The sequence below is a fragment of the Ziziphus jujuba genome, chromosome 11 (genome assembly GCF_031755915.1).
Source record: "Ziziphus jujuba cultivar Dongzao chromosome 11, ASM3175591v1".
NCBI lineage: Eukaryota > Viridiplantae > Streptophyta > Magnoliopsida > Rosales > Rhamnaceae > Ziziphus > Ziziphus jujuba.
Window position 1 is genome coordinate 7,472,458 of NC_083389.1, and position 23,501 is coordinate 7,495,958.

The 23,501-nt window shown below is 33.5% G+C and overlaps 2 protein-coding genes across 2 annotated transcripts; one reads left to right on the plus strand and one right to left on the minus strand.

Moving 5' to 3' along the window:
- Positions 1–3,426: 3,426 nt before the first annotated feature.
- On the plus strand, positions 3,427–5,291 carry LOC107431907 (uncharacterized). The gene is made up of 4 exons (XM_016042938.4): positions 3,427–3,672; positions 3,815–3,923; positions 4,246–4,308; positions 4,947–5,291. Exons 1-4 carry the CDS (start codon positions 3,588–3,590, stop codon positions 5,047–5,049), a joined length of 360 nt encoding a protein of 119 aa, XP_015898424.3. The 5' UTR covers positions 3,427–3,587; the 3' UTR covers positions 5,050–5,291.
- LOC107431938 (ABC transporter B family member 1) lies at positions 5,114–15,170 on the minus strand. Its single transcript, XM_016042973.4, has 10 exons — positions 14,471–15,170; positions 14,329–14,383; positions 14,018–14,193; positions 13,704–13,904; positions 13,324–13,583; positions 12,912–13,228; positions 12,514–12,737; positions 11,407–11,780; positions 10,603–11,317; positions 5,114–10,353 (listed from the first exon to the last, which is right to left on the minus strand). Exons 1-10 carry the CDS (start codon positions 14,993–14,995, stop codon positions 9,064–9,066), a joined length of 4,137 nt encoding a protein of 1,378 aa, XP_015898459.3. The 5' UTR covers positions 14,996–15,170; the 3' UTR covers positions 5,114–9,063.
- Between the last annotated feature and the right edge of the window lie 8,331 nt (positions 15,171–23,501).

Here is a 23,501-nt window from a genome sequence, read left to right on the forward strand (position 1 = left end):
GGTAGACTAATGTCAACTCCTCATACATCTATGTTGAGGTTTAATTATGTATGTATGTATATATATATATATGTAATAGGTAATTTCTGTGTAAATTCTGCTTCTTAGTTTAACAACTTGTATATGCACCCATTTCTTACTCGTTAATTTATTACTCATTTATTTATTTATTTATTTATTTTTTTATATATAAGAAAGTGGAATTTTTTCGCTTTCTTTTTGTGAATATGATCAGAAAGTATAAATTGATGGTCGAAGGAAACTACTAACTGCTGTAGTATATGGGTCACATTAAACGTATGATCATGAGAAGTTTTTTAAATCAAATTCGGATTGTAACTAGATACTGGTTTTGAATAGTCTATAAGTTACTGTCAATCATCTGTAGAACTTTTTTCTTTTTTAATCAAATAGTCTATAAGTTAACGATATATATCTACTAAAACAATTTTTTTTTTTTTTTTTTAACAATTCATTACACTTATATGTCATTGTCCAACTTTGAACATAACTGGATAGTCTTTAAGTTACTGTCAATCACAAAATTTTTATAAGTTTTGCTTCTTCAATTTTATTGGACATAATATAGAGAATATATTGGTCATAATACTCAAAAATTAATACTATTAACAATTCTAAGAATATCTCCATTGATAAATATAGACTGATTTTTATGCAATATAAATTTTAATATTGTTTAAATTTAAATAGCATAAATATACAGCTTTTCTAAAATTAAATTGTTATTATCCAAGTAAAATGTGTACAAAAGTATTTATGGTAATTAATTAATTATATATTTTATTAATGTTTTTGAAAAAATTAATTGACTCAGTTTAGAAAAATTCAGCTCTTGAGGAAACTATATAATGTTTAGCAAAGTCTAATCAACTTGATATACATTATATTAAATAACAATTCCTTTACCATACTGTTTATATTATTTTCTTGGTATGTTTATATCTACAATTCACATATCCATTGAAAAATGCTTCAATATTATCACAATTTTCAGCTAGTTTAATTAAATTATAGAGATGCTGTGTTTTTCTCTTTTTGAAGGTTCTATTTTCAGATTTAGCTATTGTATTTTTACATAGCCACCAGCAGATTTGTAAAATAGAGCCATGCTGATTTTTTCATTTCAGGTAGAGCCACCAGCAGATTTGTAAAATAGAGCTATGTTGATTTTTTAATTTCAGGTACACTTTATTTAATTTTCTCACCTGCTTTGTACAGTATATATAAATGTCAATAGATGTACTCATCCAGAGGGCATATATATATATATATATGTTCGAAAAGAATCTGATTCGTGGAAATATTAATAAGTTCTCATCCATATTAAAGAGTTCGAAATTGCTAATAAATATCCTGGAGCATCCTTGAGTATAACGCATTTCCTTGTTTTCCATACGCATATTCTTCTTATTCTCTTATATGCAATAACATACATAGATGTTCAAAATGGTTTAAAAAGCTTCTAAACATATAACATTAACATCTGAAGTAGTTCAATATTTCTTTCCGCTATCTAGTTGTTGATGAGCAATTGGACTATGCAAGCAACATAGAATCTGTTACAGGAAAAAAAGAAGAAGAAGATAAATCTCTTAACTCTCATTATTTGGATAAAAGAAGAAAAGCATGAGTTGAAAAGAAAAAGATAATGTCAAAATGAAAATAAAACTATAATTTATGGGAAAGAATTGTTTTTTTTTTTTTTTTTTTTTTTTTTTTGCTATATCCTTTCCCTAATAAATATTGGAAGGTAGTAGATTGGAAGATTGAGCATTGATTATACCTTTTTATTCCAAAATATTCTTCTCTTTACCGAAAATACGGTGTAAATCATCTTTTTTTTTATTTTTTTTATTTTTGGGTAAAACTATACTGTATATCATCGTTAACCTAGCTATTTTGATTACTATGCAGGCTTTCTCGCTAGTGCCTGCGTCTTTTGGCAGAGGCCTAAAGCATATTAAATATATATATATATATATATAATAGCTTTTTTTTATGGTGTGAAAGTCTCAACTGTTTTAATACGTGGACAAATGTGAAGAAGATGATTTTTTAAAAATTCTATTTTTTTGGATGATAATATTAATGATGTTTTTAAAAACCATTGTTTTTATTTGTGTCCACAACGTGGATATCTACCATATAGAAATACTCATATATATATATATATATATATATATATATATATATATATATATATATATATATATATATATATATATATATATATATATATGTATTAATTGAGTATGGTGAATTAATACTTTGAATATGCAAAACTTCTCACTTTTCATGGAATGTAAATATCATAACTTTATGAAATTAAGAGGTCTTCCAATGATAAATATAAAAAAGTAATCCAAAATATACATGTTTTGAAAAATGAAACAATCGTTCTTCCCATTAGAGACAACGAGCAGCTTATATTTACCCAAAAGGAAAAAAATAAAAAATAAAAAGAAGAAAAAGAAAAAGAGAGCTTATTAATAAGATAATTAATTTGATGAGGTCAAATGATTTGCACCAATTGTTTCTTTTATGGTAGTTAAGGAACAATTTAATAATAAAATCATTATGTTTTTGGATAATAGTCAAAGAGTTTGAATCCCTCCATCTGCTTTATCAAGAAAAGATTGTTAAGTTTTTATTTTTTTTTTTATTTTTTTTAAATATTAGGGGAACATTTGAACTAAGAAATATGTATTCAATCTAGAGTTAATAGATTTAAAATGGGTTATAAATTTTAAAGGATTTTATGGATTGTAATAAAATTCTATAGATTTCATAAAAAATTTATAAGAATCTAACGAAATATTTGGGATTAAGATTAGATTTCATATTGACAATCTTTTTTTTTTTTTAAATTCATTAAAATCCATCATTTTCTAAAATCATTTAAAATCAATAACTTTTTAAATACCATTAGATTTCATAAAAATTCTACAAAGTTATAATTCAATACACCTGGATTTTAATAGATTTTTATAAAATTTAAATTAAATATCATTGAATTTATATAGACTTTTTTAAAATTTAAATTGAATACCTTCAAGTTTTTAAATATTTTTAAAATATTTCAAATTTTAGATTGAATATACTTTTTTAAAATTATTATGTAAGAAAACAACAACTTTTTACTATTGGATTATCCTTGCTGGAAAAGAAAAAAAAAAAAAAAGCATCCAACATTGTTTGACCTAAATCTTTGGAGATATTTATACCTCTTATTTTTTTGGTATTTTTTTAAAGGATTTTATTTTTTTACTATTTATTATTTTTATTAAATTTCCTTATGAGAATCTGAAAAAAATAAAAAAAATAAAAAAATTCCCGATACACATGGGCCTGATTCCGAGTGTGTCCAAGAGGATGGAGACCCAATTCAGAAAAAAAGGATGGAGACCATGGAAGCTGGTGAAAACGGCATCGTATAAAACAGACAGCACTAGAGACATTAAAACACAAAGCACAGCCGCGGTAAAGCTTTAGGGTTTTTGTTGGGTTTGAAGGCAAAGACAATCCCAATTGGTACTTGGAAGGAAAACCTAGGTCAAGCCGAGAAGATGGGAGGGAAGTGCCCGCACAGAAAAGTTAAGAAAAGAAGGTTATCTCACAAAACTGATCGCCGCGCCAAATTCCTCGTCAAAGATATCCTTTTTATGTATTTATTTATTTTTTCAGGGGAGCGTGGAGTTTTATGTTTTATTTTTCCTGTTTGATTTCCTTCAATTTTTGCTATTTTGGGTTTTGAATTTGTTGAATTTTCCTTCCTTGACCTAAAAATGGCCACGCGACGATATGGTATATGATGAGCTGAGGAAAACAGACGAAGAGAGGAAATCCTTGCCCCTTGATGAAGACCTCCCTGGCATGGGCCAGTATTATTGCATACACTGCGAGTATGTCTTTTTTTTTTTTTTTTTTTCTTACTCTAATTAAACTTTTCAATTTTTAAAATGTGTAACTGCTTGAATTGCTTTTTCTCGGATTTAATTATGTCTTCTTTGGTGTTCTGCTTGCTTGCCGAGAATAAACTAGAAAGGCAAGTAACAAACTGTCAAATAGAAAACGAGAAAGACTTGAGTGGTTTTGTGACATTAGACTTAGAAAGTTGTTTCGTTTCCTTGCTCTATTTTATCTTTGTTTTGTTTGGTTACCTTGCACTGTGTTTTGTGTTGGGTTTTGGATCGTTCAAATGAGCTTTTTGGTGTATACTTGCAGCCGATACTTTGCTAATGTGGCTGTGAGAGATGAGCATTTCAAGACAAAGCGACATAAAAAGCGGTGAGCCTTTAACCCAATTCTTCTATTTCCCACCCATTGTTATGTTATGGACTCCTAATTGCACTAAATGAAACACAGTGTTAAGGGAGACCATATGTCTAATTACTAAGTTCTCTTTTGCTTGCAAAGTCTTAAATTGTTTACACACACACAGGTATATCATTTTCTCTTTCTAGTACTTTTGATTGTGCTGTTGGGTACAGAATTTTTATGCAAGAATTGTAGATATAATTCTGGAGTGTTCATCTATGTAGTTATATAGTATACATGAACTTTGTACCTTAGAAACTCTATTACTTATTGTGGTCCCCCCCCCCCAAAAAAAAAGAAAAAAAAAAGAAGGGGGAACAGAATACTTAAATTAATATTTATGATATATCCTCTGTATGTTACGTTAATGATGCATTCTCCCTCTACTCAAATCCTGGAAAATGTGTGCTTCTTATCTTCTTAGGTCTAGTATGATTTGGTTTTCTGTAGTGCTTATGGTTCTGACTTGTGGTTGAACACGATGGTCATTTGTTGGTCTTACAAACAAATTCATACTAATTATTTTCGCACAAAAAGTAAAATTCTAATTCATTATTGTTCAATGTGCGTGGAGGATGTTTAATCTAACGTAAGCATTATTGATGCAGTTTAAAACAAATGATGGGGCCTGCCCCTCACACCCAACTTGATGCCGATTTAGCAGGTGGGATGGGAATGCCAGATAATGGTCCAAAGCTCATGTCTGTGTGATGGAGCTGAAGCGAACCAAGTGACAGCCGAAGGTATTAGAATTTGAGAGTTTTGTTTTTTGTTATTTTTGTTTTTTGGTTTTTTTGTTTTTACTGTTGTAGAAGAATCTGGGCTCTACCTGTCTTTTTTTGGGCTGAATTCTGGGCTGTACTTATCAACTTATGGTATTTCTTCCAATATCATCCATATATAATTAGGCACCAAAATAGGTGGCTAATGAAATATGCCCCTTCTCTTTCAAATTTTTTATATCTGCCCTTCTGTTCCTATTTTACCCTTCATTAAAATAAAATATTACTTTTTTCTTTCCTCCTTCCCCGAGAAGCACAATCCCTGCAATGCTTTCCTTCTTTCTTCTTCCCAAACCCATACACAATCCCATTGAACTTTGAAGATAAAAAACTAATGAAAAATGTAATTAATTTCTCTTGAAAGCCAAGAAAGAGTCGCATGGGAGCTCAAGAATTTACCAATGTTTGGAACTATCAAATCCCAATAACAAAGGTCTAGCTTTTTTTTTTTCTTTTTTTTTCTTTTTTTTTTTTTTTTTTGGCAGACCAGAAGATAAGCAACAAATTTTTTCTTTTTTTTTCCGTTTTTTTTTTTGGGGGTTCTGGAGAGCAATTTTTCTTTCATTTTTTACTAGAAAATTCGAGTAAAAAAAAAAAAAGAAATAAATAAATAAAAACCATTGGCTGGGGCTTTTTTTTTTTGGGTCTACTTACTATGCCCACCGATTCTTTTGTAACTTTGGTTGCAATGAGTAATGAGCCGATCCACAACTTTAAAAGCCAAATAGGATAAACTGAACCGAATGGGAGATGGAGCAACAACTGGGATACAACAATGGAAAAATTGACATTGCTCAATAGTTCCTGCTACCACAGTTTTGCTTTTACTTTCGGCTGTGGATCTTTTGCTTTGCAATTTGATTTTTGGCCTTCCGAAGTTGAATCATTTAAAGGAAAGAGGCCAGTTGTCTGATTACTAGGCTTTCAACCATGTCGGTGATTACTGATCATGTATATTATTTTCGTTTTATATATTCTTATGAATTGATGGTTTCGAAAACAAAAGGAAAAATAAAAACAAAGAGAAGAAAAGTTGATCCGATTACTATTCTTGAAGAACTCTCCGTTCGTCCCAAGCCGTTTCACCGTTCTCTCTCACTTTCTCTTCCGCTTTTTCTCTTCCTCTTTTTCTTCGTACTCCGCTTTCAGAAAAAAAATGCAATAGCTTCTCATTTTAATTTTTATTTCTAAGGATAATTTAGGAATATCAAAAAGTAAGAAGGTAAAACAAAAAATTTTAAGACAACGTGGGTAGATTTTATTAGCCTCATTCAAACAGGGCTATTGGGCGAAATTCCCCCAAAAGCTTTTGATTGGTCCCATAATAAGAAAGGCCCAAAATGACACATACTTAAATTTAAATTTTATCATTGGATAGTTTTGCGGTTAGTTGTTGACAAATTGATGAGGGTATTTAAATTTGATATGCAGTGTAGGTTACTAATTTTTTGGAAGGAAATATTTATGCAACATAGTTAAAAGAAATATTTATTAAAAAAAAAATCAATTTTAATTATAAAAATGTGCCGAGGAGAGAGGACACCTAGTTGTTGACAAATTGATGAGGGTATTTAAATTTGATATGCAGTGTAGGTTACTAATTTTTTGGAAAGAAATATTTATGCAACATAGTTAAAAGAAATATTTATTAAAAAAAAATCAATTTTAATTATAAAAATGTGCCGAGGAGAGAGGACACCTAGTTGTTGACAAATTGATGAGGGTATTTAAATTTGATATGCAGTGTAGGTTACTAATTTTTTGGAAAGAAATATTTATGCAACATAGTTAAAAGAAATATTTATTAAAAAAAAATCAATTTTAATTATAAAAATGTGCCGAGGAGAGAGGACACCTAGTTGTTGACAAATTGATGAGGGTATTTAAATTTGATATGCAGTGTAGGTTACTAATTTTTTTGAAAGAAATATTTATGCAACATAGTTAAAAGAAATATTTATTAAAAAAAAATCAATTTTAATTATAAAAATGTGCCGAGGAGAGAGGACACCTAATTGTTGTCATATTAAATTGATCTTAACAAACAATATGAGCCTAAAAAAAAGTAATGATATTGCAGAAGTTAATATTTGAATTTTATTCGTTTATTATTATTATTATTTTTTTGGTGAATTATAGTTGATGATGTGAGTGGTGCGATAAATGTGATGATGGTACGGTATAGAATCGAAAGTCACAATTGCGTGTTTTTCTTTGACGTGTAACTTACACTTTTATCTATCAACGATCATGTCATTGTTTCTAGCCGGACCACCAAGGTAACTTAAAGCCATAACATCACAAAGATGACTGACGGGCCAACATAGAAGCTTTCATAAGTTTCTGTTTTTCCCATCGTTTTAAGGATCAGTGCCTTGCGCGTTACTCTGCTCTTATAATGTTCTCTCTTGGTTTGTTTCATCTAACCTGTTGCCGCTGCTTTTGTCTTGACTTCTAAAATGTAAAAATCTTTTAGTTTGACATATAATTTATTCATTCAATTATTTATTTTATTGTTTTGGGTTAGTCCGTTGTTTATTATTATTACTATTATTTGTGAAGTTCTCAATTTTTGGTTTACCTCAGAATCCGCTTTTTTTCTTTTTTTTTGGGGGGCTATTTTTGGTCCAAGTTCTTAATTACATTGTTTGTAGCGGGATGATATAATCGTATGCTTCAGGCACTCCTGTTTTATCTACTTGGTTTTCATCTTTTGCATTTTTTCCATTATAAATAAGTAATTTTTTTTATTTTTTTATTTTTATTCTAAACAAGAAAATAATGAGGCTCCAATTCTCCAAAGATATTGGCATATTACAAAACAAGGATGAGGCTGGTCACAACACACAAGATGAAAAAACCATTAAGCCAATGGTGGCCAATGACTGACATCCTTGGTATTTTTACTTTATGAGGAACAAAGAGATTAGGTGTGACCCACTTGCTTCCACGGCACCCCCTAAATCAAACACCATAATCTCCATGTCATTTTCCAAACCATTTTAACCCACCCTTTTCGATCATGCTTTGTCCATCACCAGAGCCACTGGTTTGTCGTCTTCAATTCTCTCCACCTCTTGGGTCTCTGTCCGTTTTCATCTTTATTCAATTATCTTCCCCCCATTGCTCTGTCTTTATAACTTATGCACATGTGCAACCACCACGTGAACTTTTCACTCAATAGTGTCGTTCCCCACAAAACCTCTCTCTCTCATAAATATAAATATGCATTACCCATTTGAGATCAAGATCAATGGATCATCGTCATGATCAAGACCAGGCCGTTTCAACTTTGCCTTGAAATCAATCATGTTGTTAAAGTTTCCCACCGTGATGCATAACATTTAGTCAGCAGTCCAACATGATATTCGGCCACCATTTCCATGCAATCAGTGTTTGAAAGCGATGGAATTCTAACACACTTTATCGCCATGATAGTGGAATTACAGGGACATTTCTATGTGGATATCTAATGGTCCATGCACGTTTTAAAGGGCAATTGGAAGTTTGGATTCTGACACATTTTAGGTTTTCACTTTCACAGGCCAAGCTGTGTACCATGTTGGAAAGTGCCTGTCTGGATAGCAATTTTTTCTCATTTATGACCGAATATTGGGTATCTTTACATCCACATTATACTATATTTAAAGCATGGGGCGAGACAAAACATAATGCAAAGAGAGGTGTTAATATCTACGTGTTATTATCTACTTCAATCTCAAGTATTGGTCATTATCATTTTTTCCAGAAGAAGATTCGTAAAGATAGAACATATGTGGTAAAAAAGAAAAAAAAGGATAATAAACATACTATACCAAAATAGTGAAAAACCAAAACAAAACAAAAAAAAAAAAAAGAAAAAAAGAAAAAAAAAAAGCCAAAAAAATAACAAGGGGGTATATGGGATATACTCCTCTTTACTTGTATTTCTTTTTCACCTTAATTACTTGCTTTCTCTGTCCTCATCTTCTCTAGGTTTTGCTGAAGAAGTTGAACCTGAAGCCATTCCAATGACTTGGCTATGTGTGAACCTTTGCAGCTGTATCATTCGTGCATAACACCCATCAGGGTAATTTTTTAGAAGATGGGAGTGCGATCCTTGCTCTGCCACCTTCTCATCATCAATCACTGCAATGATATGTGCATTCCGAATGGTTGACAATCTGTGTGCTACGACAATCGTAGTTTTCCCAGAACATGCGCGCTCTAGAGCCTCCTGAACAGATCTTTCAGACTCAGCATCGAGTGCACTTGTTGCCTCATCAAGCAGCATAAGCTCTGCCTTCCTTACTAAAGCACGAGCAATTGCAATTCTTTGTTTCTGTCCTCCAGATAATTGAACTCCTCTCTCCCCAACAAATGTTTTATATCCATCAGGCAATCCAGAAATGAACTTGTGAGCATTAGCTAAAGTTGCAGCTTCTATGATTTCGGCCTCAGATGCTGACTCATGACCATAAGCAATGTTCTCATAAATGGAAGTAGCAAAAAGGCACGGTTCCTGAGGAACCACAGCAATGTGCCTTCTGAGGGATTTGAGATTGTATTTCCGAATATCCTTTCCATCAATCATAATCCGTCCTGATGTTGGGTCATAGAATCGCTGTACCAATGATATAACTGAGCTCTTGCCACATCCACTAGGACCAACAAGTGCAAGAGTTTTTCCTGCTCGAGCACGCAGAGAGAGGTCACGGAAAACAGGGACATCGGGGCGAGTAGGATAAGAGAAGTCTATGTGCTTGAATTCAACTTCACCACGCAGGCGGTCAGGAACTGTGGTCGCATCTGGATCATCAGGTTCGATTTCAGTTTTGCGGTCAAGGAGTTCAAAGACCGATCGCATGGCTCGACCACCTTTGATGAAGTCAGGAGCCAGGGTTAGTGTTTCGGCCGCACCATTGGCAGATACCATGAGGACCATGAAAACTCTTATAGTTTTGGAGAAATCAGAGATCCCATGTTTTACAAGCCATGAGGCATACCAAAGACCTAGAGCATAGGAAGCATAAAGTGAGAACTGAGCTATCCCAAAGCCACTTCCAGCAATCTGACCCTTCCAAAAGCAGCGGCGAAGGGGAGCCTGAAGGTTGGAGGCGAAAAGACCGACTATCTTTCCCTCTGAATTGAAGGCAGCAACAGTCCTTACATTTGCTATGGCCTCCCCAGCTAGTTGTGTGGCCTTGCCATGAGCAGCCTCAAGGTCTCCAGAGAATCCATTCATAAACATTTTCTGTAAAATTGAAACCATAATAAGAGGATTGTATTAGAGAACAATTCATCATGAGATGATTAATATGAAGTCAATTTTATATGGTGTTTCCCACACCCCAAAAGTATCTCATCTAACATTTTTACGAACTTTTTCCATAATGTGATTAGCAGCCTGTCAGTGGTTTTCATTAATAATACTAACCATGATAAATTCCCAACTAGAAACTTAGAAATCATTGCAAGCTTGAGAGACTTTAGAAAAACAAACCTGCAAAACTGTGGCAGCGACAACCACAGGGAAGACGGCGATGAGAACAAGTGCAAGGCGCCACTGCAGAACAAACCCAGCAGTGCAAGCAACTAACATGAGAGCTGTGTTCTGCACAATCACTGAAATCCTGTCCCCAATGGCAGATCTGACATTGTTGGCATCAAGAGCTAGCCTTGCTGCAATCCTAGCACTCTCATTTTCCTCCTGGTCAAACCATGCCATTTCATTTTTCAACACTGCTCCCAACATTTTCTCCCTCACCCGTTTCGTAAGGTTCTCTCCCACTATATCCCAGAAGAAATGCTGAAGTGTGTTGAAAAGAAGTGCAGCCGATGAAAGCCCAATTAACAAATAACAGTACTTTTCAATTTCTCTGCTCATGTAAGCATGATTGGGATTGTAGTAGATGCTAAGGACTGCACTTAAAACATATGCAAAGAAGGCACTAAGGGAACCACAAACAACAGAACCAATTGAACCAACCAAAGCATATACCCATTCAGGAGAATTCATTTTTGCAAGCCGCCAGAAAGAACTAGCTTGCTCTTTGAAACCAAGCTTTTCGAGGCGGTAGTTTGGGTATGAGGCATCAAGGGAGAGGCTAAAATCAGAGGTTGAGAAGTCAGATAGACGGCGTGAGTATGGTGATCGACCATATGAGGAATTTCGGGCAATTATTGGTGAGCTCACAGAGTTTCTGGCACTAGAGGGCCTGAGAATATGGAAATACCATAAGCATTATCCATGGCATAATTAGCATTTTCAGACGTACAGAAAGAATTAAAAATAGATGGAACCTACCTTGCACTACTCTTTCTGGCATTGTTGAGAGCAGTTTCATGTGCCATCTCCTGCATTCGTATGAGCTTGGCATACATACCATTTTCACCTTTAGAAATGAGTTCATCATGGGTTCCAATTTCAGAAACAGTCCCCTGGTGGAGTACAGCTACGAGGTCAGCCTTTCGAATGGTTGAGAGACGATGAGCAATGACAAGAGTTGTCCTTCCAATCATGAATCTGTCAAGAGCCTCTTGCACCAACTTCTCTGACTCAGAGTCCAATGCACTTGTTGCCTCATCTAAGAGAAGAATTGCTGGGTTTTTTAGCATAGCCCTTGCTATAGCTATCCTCTGCTTCTGTCCTCCTGAAAGCTGCAATCCTCTCTCTCCTACCTGTCATTTTCAAGTTTTGTATTAGTATCTTTAAAAAATTCTCACTTTGATGTCTATATGTTCTTCACAATGAATCTATATGATATTCTGTTCAATCATATAGTAAATCCTTTTAAGACTAATATTTACCTATATGAAATTTTACAGAAAGAATAAAAATCAAATAAATAAATAAATCCAAACAATTATGACGATTCTTCGAATTTCAAACATCATGCGTCTGTTTTTTTCCTTTTTTTACAAGTTACACGGGGATTAAGATATTCATAGTTTTGTTGAGGTAAATATTGATATAAAGTTCCCTTTTTCTCATGTTTCCTTATCCTTATTCTTGGTCTCTCCTTTCTCGTGAATATAAATAAATATAAAAGCCTTTATTTATTTGTTGCACATGCATTGTTGACTGAAGCATGTTACTTAAACATCAAATGCATGCATGAAAAAACACTTCCTACATTGACTTCTAGAATATCAGTATAAAATAAGTTAGGTTTGTTTTTTGACCAAAACTATTCCATCTTAAAAATATCAGAACTGCAGCAATTATTTGGGCATTAAAAGTCAAACTAAATCATGTCCTCTCTGGTCAAGATCCATAACTTAGTTTCACCTTCAATAATGACCAAAAATATCTCCATCTCCAACCACCTCCTCAAACAGCTGTAAAGACGACAAGTATGCTAATGCTGATCCATCGGAACAAGTTTTAAAAAGATTTTCCCAATTAACTAACCTGAGTGTCAAAGCCTTCAGTAAGCTTGATAATAAATGAATGAGCATTTGCAACTCTTGCAGCTTCTTCAATTTCCACTTGGTCTGCATCAGGCCTACCCAAGAGTATGTTTTCCTTGATGGTGGTAGCAAACAGAGCAGGTTCTTGGCTCACAAGACCAATTTGCTGCCTTAGCCATCTCAGTTTTAATGTCTTTATGTCATGCCCATCAAGCAGAACTTCTCCTGCACAATTTCCATTGAAACAACCAAGATACTTTCACTTACTGTACATTCAAAATAGCTAGTTCACATTATCATTTTATTAACAATTATTAAAGTAGCAATTAAAAAGATTATGTTTTTGGAGTATGCATCTTTGTTGGATTAGCTAAAATAAGAAATTACTAATGGGTTTACCTGAGATAGGGTCATAGAATCTCTCAATAAGGGAGACAACAGTGCTCTTACCAGAGCCACTGCTGCCAACCAAAGCTATGGTCTTTCCGGCCGGTACATTCAAAGTGAAATTGTTAAGGATCCGAACCTCCGGCCTCGACGGGTAGGCAAAGTCCACATTTTTTAGCTCCACTAATCCAGTTACGGACTCTAGTTCGGTGCCTGATTCACTGTTTCGGTCTATGCCCGGTTTGTGATCAATTATACGGTGAATTTTAGCAGCTGCAACTCTAGCCTTGGCAAATGCACCCATGCTTGGGGCAGACTGACCCAAGGCACTGCCAATCAAAACCAATTTTTCAGGCAAAACAAAAATTTAATCAGAGAGAAAAAGTTCTGAGAAGAAAAATGTAGAAACTGAATAGATACTTACAGCCCACCAATCATGACAGCGAACATGGTGGCTAGAGCAAGTCCTCCATTGGTGTAGTGGTGCCTAACCAGATAACCCCCATACCAGAGAAGAAGCGCATAGCAGCAGAAAACCACAAAGTAAGTTGCGCCAAGTCCAGCTCCCTTTGCAAATCCGCTCTTGTAACCAATTCTCTGAGCAACCTTCAAAGCTGAGGAATAGGCTTGTAATGCTCTTGATTCTCCGACGAACGCGTACACAACACGAATTTGAACCACCGTCTGCAAATTTAGCAACGAGTCAGTGATACCCAGATACTAAATGCATAGAAAAACTGCCATAAATCAGAGCTCAGATGAAACTCAGAGAGCGACAAAAAGAAAAACTTGCAGTTTGCGAACCTGTTCGACAACGTTTCCTGCCTTAGACAGAGCATCCTGGCTCTTGGCAGAGAGCTTAGCTAATGTGGCAGTAAGGGTGCCTCCAATTACGGCGATGAGAGGAACAACAGCAAGTGTTACCAGAGCTAATTGCCACACTGCAGTAAAACCCACCACGAAACCGGATACAAAAGTAGCCATATAGTGAATGAAATTCCCCAACTGCACCGAAAAAACGCAGAACAAAAAAAAGGGGAAAAAATATTGTTAGTTTAGATACCACATTTAGAAACCAAACTTATAATGTCTTTATGCAATATTGAGTTTTGGTTCACCTTCTCGCTAATGGCGTCTTGGACCATCACTGCGTCGGTATTAATGGCGAAAACAACGTCGGAGGTTCGGACCTCTGTATCGAAGTACTGAATGTCCTGGTTCAAAGCGGCTTCAAGGAATTTGATCCTCATCTTCGTCGATTGCCGTTCTCCGGTCCACATCCAACATGATATTTCTGATCATAAATTACCAATCCAATCCCACTTTCAATTACATTGATCAAATCAGAAAAAAAAAAATGGAAACTAGAAGGAAAATACCCAGAATGATTGCAAAGAATATCAACAAGGACCAACAGAAAGCAACTTACCGGCCCATGAGGACGCCCATATTGCAGCTCCAACCACAAGAAAATAAAAGGCATACTGCAAATACACGACAGAGGCATAAGCACAAGGCAAAGAACACAAAATGGATTTTCAATCATATGATACTGAATTTATATATCCTACCTTCAAAACTTCATGCATCATCTTATCCATATTATTGGCATTGGAACCGAACGAATTAACGAGATCGGCGAAGAAGCGAAGAAACAGAGGCAAAGAGCAGCCATGTACAATTGCTCCAAGCGACCCAATTGTCATGAGAACATAATCCAACCCATCAGCGAATCTGAAAAGCTCTCCAAACCCAACTGCAGGAAAAACCTCGGGCTTTTCCCCACTGCCACTACTAGTTCCACCACTACCACCACCACCGCCGGCGTCCCTTGTGGGTTCGGAGCTCTCCATTGCTTCTGTTCTGTGTGCTCTGCTAGGAGGCTTTTGAGCTTCTTCTTGGTCTTGTTGTTCCACTCTCGGGGGTGTGGCTAATGGTGTTGTAGGTTGTTGTGTTGGCGTTGGTGATGGGTGGTTGTTGTTGGTTTTAAATGGGTCAGGAAGAGCAGGAGCAGGAGCTGACACGAGCTCAAGGCCTTGCATTTCGGACCATCTCCACTGCTCAATCGTCTTTATCTCCTGAGAATCTTGTGACATTTGCAAAATTCCTAACTTTATGAACAAACCTCTCTCCCTCTCTCCCTACCTCCCTTCCGTCTCTCTCTCTCTCTCTCTCTCTCTCTCCCTCTCTATCTTTCTCTCTCTTTGTTATCTCACTCTACCTGGCTTTTGAGCTCATGTTTTTGCTGCCTAACTTTTCCAATTTATTATTCCTTTTAACCCCCCCCCCCCCCCCCCTTTCATGTTAGTCTTCATCTTTTTTTTACTCTCTTTCTCAGTCAGTTTTGTTGTTTCTGCGCTTTTTTTTCTTGTGCTTGTTCCATCATATATCTAACATTGTAGAGAGTTTACGGTTGATGGGTTGGCTCCAATTTAGTCTCTTTTCTTCTTTAAAATAAACTTTAATTAAAAAGAAAAAAGAAAAAACATGGAAAGCGACAGAATGGTAAGTTGAGGAGCAGAGTGCAGAGAGACAGCAGAGAAGGATTTTACACCCGACAAACAACACTGTGTGAAAACTTGAAGATAGGTTTTTGACTAAAACAGGTTCAAAGTAGAGAACCCAATAAAAAAAATTAAAAAAAAAATATTATTTATTATTATTATTATTATTTTTTGTTTCTTTAAAAGAAATATAGCTCAGTGGCAGTTGATTTTCAATTCCTCTGCTTTGGCTTCTTCTGCAAGTTAAACCGTAAAAGCTCCTCACAAGTAATTTCCTTTCTTCTTTATAAAGTTCATACCTTGCACCACCTCTCTTGTCTATTACCTTTAAATCCGGCGACTTTTGCTACTCACTGTACCCCCAAAAGATTAAAAAACAAAAACAAAATTTTAAAAATTAAAAAATTAAAAAACAAGTTTTTATTTTTTTAAGCTACCCAATCAAAAATAGTGTTCAATTGTCATTCACTATTAATTTATTGTAGCACATTTAGTTTGAATGTTGACTGTGGAAAATTTTGACGGTGATAGAAATTGTGAATGTAAACACACTCTTCCATATATATATTTTTTTTCTCTGCACAGCTGCTGTGTGGCAGTGACACACCAGTCCATTATAAATTATACTACAATATAAACCCAAATTCCAGTTCCACCATTTTTTTAATCTATATACTTTAGTGAAATTCTTGAGATTTAATTCAAAGTAGGATTCCAGGCAATTGTCAGAAAATCATGAATAAATCTGTGCGATTCCTCCCAAGTTTTGATTCTTTACTGAAAATGACAGCGAATTATTGGGTTTGTTTACATGCAACCATCTGCCACTCTTTTTTCAGTTTAAGAGGATTTTTCATAAATATATATATATATATTTTTGGTAATAAAATGATTTTCATATTCTCTCTTAAGTCAGAGAGTACTCTGTACTGCTTATAAAGCTTGATTAAACATTTAAGCTAAATAAATTAGCCTCCGTTACAGAGATAACCACGGAAAGAGAAACTGGCTTTAATCACGCTTTCATAGTTTAATGAATGGATCTGGGCTAATGAGTCAGCTCCCTTTTTTTTTTTTTTTTTTTTTTTTTTGGTTTCCTTAGCTAAAATACAATAAAGTGAACTGGGATCTGACAATGTAAAGAAAAATTCAAAAATTCCCCCTGAGAGTTGCATTTTTTTTTTATTTTTTTTTTTGTTTCCATTTATTTCCTCAGTGAGATTGTGACAAAAATTGATTTTTGGAGATAATTAATAATTCATAAACTTAAAATAAAGAAATAAATTAAGAAATGAGAAAAACTTTGGATCTTCTTTAATTTTTTCTTTTTTGTTCTTTGTAAAAAGAATAGAACGAGGAAGAAAGAAAAAGTGGGGTTTTGATATCTTTCTCTCTTTTCACGCATACAGTACCGTCCCTGCCAAGTCCTCTTTGGCAAGGTTCTGTTTTGCGTCTACCCACGGGCATTTGTCGACTCCTGCACCCTGCCTTTCTCATGAATTTTGAATTTCTTTTTGCAGCTTTTCACGAGAATACCCATCTGCCATTGTTGGTTTCTTTTGTCACATTTACTTCCTTTCCCCTCCGTTGCTTCTACTTTACTACTTATCCCTCCATTAACAAAACCTTGAACAACAATACTAGGCTTTATTACAAGGAAAAGGGAAGAAAAAAAAATTATTAATAATAATAATAATAAAGCAAATCTTGTTGGATAATATATTAGTGTTCAGGCTCTTGAATGCTATGTTACTCCTAATAGAAATTGGTGTTGGGTCGGTTTTGAAGAATTTGGGACCTCCATCAATGCCAGATGTAAATGGGAGGGACTGAACTCCAACTACTACTCTGGTTTTTCAGATACGGACTTTGGGGTAAACCGCTAATATGGAAATAGGTGAAAAAAAAAGAAAAAAGTTGTGTAGAAAGTTATATCTGACTACTCTAAATTTGGTGCCCTTCCATTGATGACAATACTATATGCTATTTACTAGCAAGAAAAACTGTATTGGATGAATTTGCTCAGTGAAATTGTGGACCTCAAAGATCATTTCAAATCGAGTCTCAAAATGTTGAAAATTAATATGCCAACTCCCAAATACAATCCACAATCATTGAATTTTCTTCCTAAAGTTTCTAAAAAGATCATCTTCTAAGGAGGTTTCTATGATACTAAAGTGAAAGTTTGGACAATGGTACGAAACCAAGTAACTTTTTCTTATACTATATATTAAATACATTGTTCCTGGGCATGTAATATTATTATGAAAGCCCTCCTTGGTATATTTTAGTCCCCACCATTTTTAAAAGAATTCAATGGTTTTGCGTGCCAAATGATTTGGACTACACATTTCTTATAATAACTTACAAATCCCTTGTAAGATTTATACACGTAAAAGAGTTCTGTTTATCTATAGCTGTGGTACATCAGATCTGCCTTTTAGTCATGACCTCAACATGACCAAGTAAAGTAAAAAATAAAAATAAAAACAAAGGAAGCAAAAGGCGAATGACCAGCGGCGTAATTGTCCACCAGTGCAATTGTGCACTTAGACCATGGTTCAAAGTTTTAGGTCAAAGAAACATCACTAGGACTATTCCCCTGTGAGAGCCTCAATGACCAACTATGCAAATCTTACTCATGCCCTAAAAGAGCACTGTATATTAAACAGTAGCTTTTGGGTTGTTTTAACATAAACCCTTGAAGATTCCTCAAATTCAATGACTAGAACAAAGAAAAGTACATAAATAATGAACCAAATTGACTTAAAACACTAAGGGCATTTTCTCACACTTCATCAATTTCTTATATTCAGAATTAAAATAAATAAATAAATGAATAAATAGAAACTTAAATAGAGTAGGGCCCTGAAGAATGTCATCATAAAGACAGTGAATGGTATCCAACAAGAGTTTTAGCAGTATACAGATAAAGAAAGGCATAGAAATCAAATAAGGTGGTTAAAAGATTAGGTGTAAAGTAAAAAGAGTTGTTGAGCAAACTTCTATAAAGAAAGAAAATTGCCCAATTGAGTTTTACATGCAATAACTTTAGGAGAAGAAAGAATGTGTATTTTATAGTGAAAGTAATGAGCCAAATTCGGAGGAAGAGCAAAGAGAGAGTGAGAGTGTGTGACTTTGAACAAGTCAAAAAAGGGAAATCAAAATCAACCCCACTTATCCTTTTCTCTCTCATATTTGAGAGGTTATTATTAATGTTTTGTATAAAGGGTATGTCCAATTGTCCGTTATTCATTCTTTCCCTTGTTTGTTTATTTATTTTTTTTGGCCATTGGGAAGAGAGGTTAAATTTCAAATCTCATAACATATACTCAAGTGCCCACTCAAATACTCCTCTAATATGTGGTGCATGTGGCACTCATTATGCCATTCCATTGTCTTTCTTGTGGTTAAATGTGCATTATTTTTATATTAATTTCTATAATAATCAAAGGTTAGATGATTTTTAATTCATAAGCTATGAATGATGATTATGTGGGTTTGTGGTCTTTGTATACGCAACTGCAAACCACAAAATTCACCAAAAAAATAAAATAATAATAACTGCAAACCACAAAGATGATTGTGTTGGCATCCTAAGACTTCTACAAGTGTCCAAAGTGCTCAGAAAAAAATTATATGTAAAAACTATTTCTTTGTCATATTTAAGTCTCAGAAAATATGAACTAGAAACAAATATATGTGACACTGGGGGTCTGATTATTGCCCTTGTTTACAAGTTCAGTCAGGGTTCAGAAACCGTATTCATTGCTATAAGTTAGGAGCCTGAAATTTCCTCTGACAGGCTCAATTATTCTACATCGTGCCCAAATTTCAGCAAAATGGCAAGAAATATGAATATATAACTTTGACTTTTTTCTTTATCCTGGCATTTTTTAATTCTCTGGTCCACATTTCAGTAGCCCTTTTTTTTTTTTTTTTTTTCCTTCCTTTTTTTTCTCTCTCTAGACTGCCGCTTTGTGTTTAAACTAAGCAGGTTACAAGGGGGATATAGATATAATTCCCTCCACTTCTTTCTATATATTTGTATATCATTGTTTTTATAATTGAAAATTTGATGGTATATAATAATACTTGGTTCAAGAAGAAAAGAAGAAGAATCACAAGCAACCCCTGCTTTGGTAAAGTTTTTTTCATTTCTTGAGCAGTGCAAAGAAACTTGCAGAGGGGTTGGTTGATTTGAGAGATGGTAGGGCACTTGCTGGGCATGTGATGGAAATAGGGCACAATTTCTATATAACAATGTGTAGAAGCCATGAAAAGCTTTGGATTGCAAATTGAGATTTGGGTCCACCTACCTTGGACACATCGATTCCTAAATATGATCTTTCTAATGTACAATCTTTGGTTTTATTTTATTATTATTATTATCGGTGAACAAAAAAAAGTATTATTATTGTTATTACAATCTTTTACTACATCCTATTATCTTAAATCCCAATCTAAAAATGAAATGAGCACCAATCATAAGTCACGCTCTGCTTCCAGATTATATTTTTGTGGATAATTTTCCATTATTTTTAAGGTGTTAAGCTTTTTTTTTTTTTTTAATTATTGGAATAATTTGTGACATGTGATTTGACGAGGAGCGTTTGGAAGTTGTGTCTACATAATTTTTTGGCCAGTTTTTATTCAGCATCTTACCTGGTCTCAATTATTAAGTCGAGGAGGAAAATTTTATGGCCCATCATGAGCAGGTTGTGGGGGGGTAAAATATGTCTATGATTTATAAAATGATGTATGTATGTTTGACATATATGTTGAATATTCATGAATATGGTTTAAGGATTATTAGAAACTCACACTTCATAAATTGAACTTGGGTTGTTTTATCATTGCCTACATGCATAAATGGGTCCGTTGATGATCAAAATGTATAAATAAATAAATAGTAGGTCTGTTGTTATGTAGACAGGAAAAACCCTCATGTTTCTTTGCTTAATTCTAAGATGAAAATCAATATTATCTTTACCTGATAACAAAAAGGGTTTTCATTTATAAAAGCAAAGAAGATTGAAGTAGCCGCACAAAAATATACTAATAAAATGAAGATTCAAGTATCTTTTCTTTTTTCTTTTTCTTTTTTCCTTTTTATTTCATTGGGAAAATAGTGAATTAATTTGCATTGAAATTACAAAATAGAATACAAAATCCTAAAGCACTTGTTATAGTTTAATTATCTCTGGAAATCAGAACAAATATGTATCTCATTTTAAAAAGAAGAAGAAGAAGTAAAATAGGGAGAATTAGTGAAGCATTAAAAGAAGTACATAGAAACTTGGAAGTTTTACATTTTTGAACCTGGCATTACTCTGCTTATGAGTTCATATTTAGCTCTAATATTTTCATTTGATAATTTAGTAAGAAAGAAAGAAACGATGAACAATTCATTTTTAGTTGTTGATGATATTCGATTCCACCACACCAACCTAGTGTTTGGTGTTGTTTTCAAAGGTAACTGATTAGCAAATAATAATAAAAAGTCAACAAAACATCTTGTGCTGTGGTTGACATGTAGCATTTTCGCCATCATCAATGTACTAGACTCATAAAATAAATTCCTAAATTTACGTTAATTATTTCTCCCCTGGATAACTTGTTTTTGCTGGTTTTTTAAAACTAGGCTTTAATCATTGAATGCTAACTTTTCTGTATATAAAAACAGTATTCAGTAATACGAAATAATACCAAAATCTTAAACAGTTCAAAGTGGCAAATCTTATCAACAAGATTTGGATTTGTGGGCAAAATTCATCCAACAAACATTGACAGCCTATATATAATAAGGTTGGGAAAGAATCAAACACAGCTGTTTTTAAAAGGGAATAGTATAGACGTAAATAAATAAATAAATGAATAAAAAGTAAAAGTCAAAGTAGAAAAATGGAACCTTTTTTTTTTCATGTAAAAAAAAAAAAAATGAATAACAATTCGCGTAGGTGAGCCCTGAGCATCCATTCCAAGAATATGGTCGAAATCAAATCCAAATTTTTTATCGGTGAAAAATGAAACCCCTTTTGATTCACAAGCATAACGCCTATAGTCCCCACAAAAAAAAAAAAAAAAAAAAAAAAAAAAGGGACTGTGCAAAGGAAAAAAAAACCATAGTACACGTTCTATTGCAAATGAAGAACATTTTTTTCCTTGTTCTTTTTGCTCTGGTAAAAGAACAAAACTTTCTTCTTTTTCTTTTTTTCCCCCCTTAACAAATCGCTATCCTGTTTATATAAATCTTCCGTAGTCAGTTACTGCATTAAAAGTTTGTAATTTTGTAAACAAAAATTCCATAAAAGAAAAAAACAGGCTTTTTCTTTGTTTTCTATTTTCTGGTTTTCTTATTTTATATATATTATATAAATACAAATATAAAATTAAATGCAATGCTGGAGCTTTCATTTTTTTTTTTTTTTTTTGGTGGGTAAATAATGCAATGCTGCAGCTGGAACTTATAGAATAAGCTTGGGGACATGAAGAATGTGTTTCCATGAAATATTGCCTCGATTTACCAAAAAAAATAAGTGACAAAATTGCCTCGGAAAATACATTACTTTTGGGTTTCAATGAGTGGTGCAAGAGATCCGACCAATAAAATACATATAGAAGGTGTTTTCATGTAATAATGCCATGAGCACTAATAAATGCATTTAGAGGCCGTTGAACTAGTTAAATCTCAAAGATAGATAAAAAAAAATATAAATTAAACAGCGATGTTGTTACAAAATGAAATGGGAAAAAAAAAAAAGAAAGGGGGCGAAAATCTTCACATTCATATCACTATCAGCATCACATAGGAAAAATCATTCATCAAAATAAAAGCATCACATAAAAAAATTGCTATTGTCTTTTCCAAAGACATACAAGTCTGGAACATTTTTGCTTCATTTTTTTGGAAAGTGACAGTTCGACTATACTTGGCAAAAAGAGTCATAGTATATTATGTCACTCCTACATACCCCAAATATCACTTAACAATTGAACTCCATTATTATTACTATTATTTTTTCTTTCTTTGTTTTGTTGAAGAAGGATATCAATCATTCAGAAACTATAATGACCAGTAGAGACTGATTTTCCTTTGGAAATTACTCTCCTTTCTCTTCAATCCTTGGATGTTTTTTTGTTCTCTGTTTTGGATTGTGCAGGAGGCAAAGCAAAACTTGATTCATTGAAATGCAAGGAGAAGGACATTCCAGCTTGCAAACCATACCTAAGCTGCACAAGGAAGCCCCACTATGGCCTAACAAAGAAAGTGAGAAAGTGATGAAAAAATACAATAAAACATGTTAAATATTCTCATTAAGTTATAAAGATCTTTCTATCCTTTACCACCTTGCAAACCAATAATGCCACAAAAAAAAAAAAAAAAAAAGTAGGCAAGTGCATGACAAAAGGATCCATATTATTACCAACTCATTTCCAGATTAATTTGTCAGCATTTGTCATTTGCAAATTGATTCGTGTCAATATATGAATGATTAAGCACATACTCTGATTGGTTCTACCAAAAAATGGCAACTAAATGTCCAAAGCTAACCAAATCCCACATATATATTTTTTTTAACAATTAATTTAATAATTTGTGAATTTCCCACTTCCTTCTGCTTAGGCTTTTTGATTTAAAGTAGATATTATTCTAAGCAGAACATTTTTGAATCAATTTCTCTGATGGGTGGGGTGGGAATCTGACTGGGAACTATCAAAGAAAACTATTTATTTTGCTAGAAACAGGTATCCTTAACGGTAGCAGACATACACCAAATGGGAACTTAATTATTTTATTAAAAGAAATTAAAATTAGTATTAGGGGCTCATTTATTTATTTTTACTTATTTATTTATTTTTTCCTTTCTCCAAGTAGCTTTACTCTGGTTAGCCATGTACTTAAAACATTAAAAATGTCCAGTCCAAGCCACCTGTTTTAGGCATCTAACCCAAATCAACTTTGTAGAATCATAGTATAATGGAATTAATTAGTGATCGAATCATATTTTTTAAAAATTATTTTTAGGTAATTATACTTTGAGCACTTTGATAATGGTACATGCAAACCTGTAGTATTGTATTTTAAGCATACAAT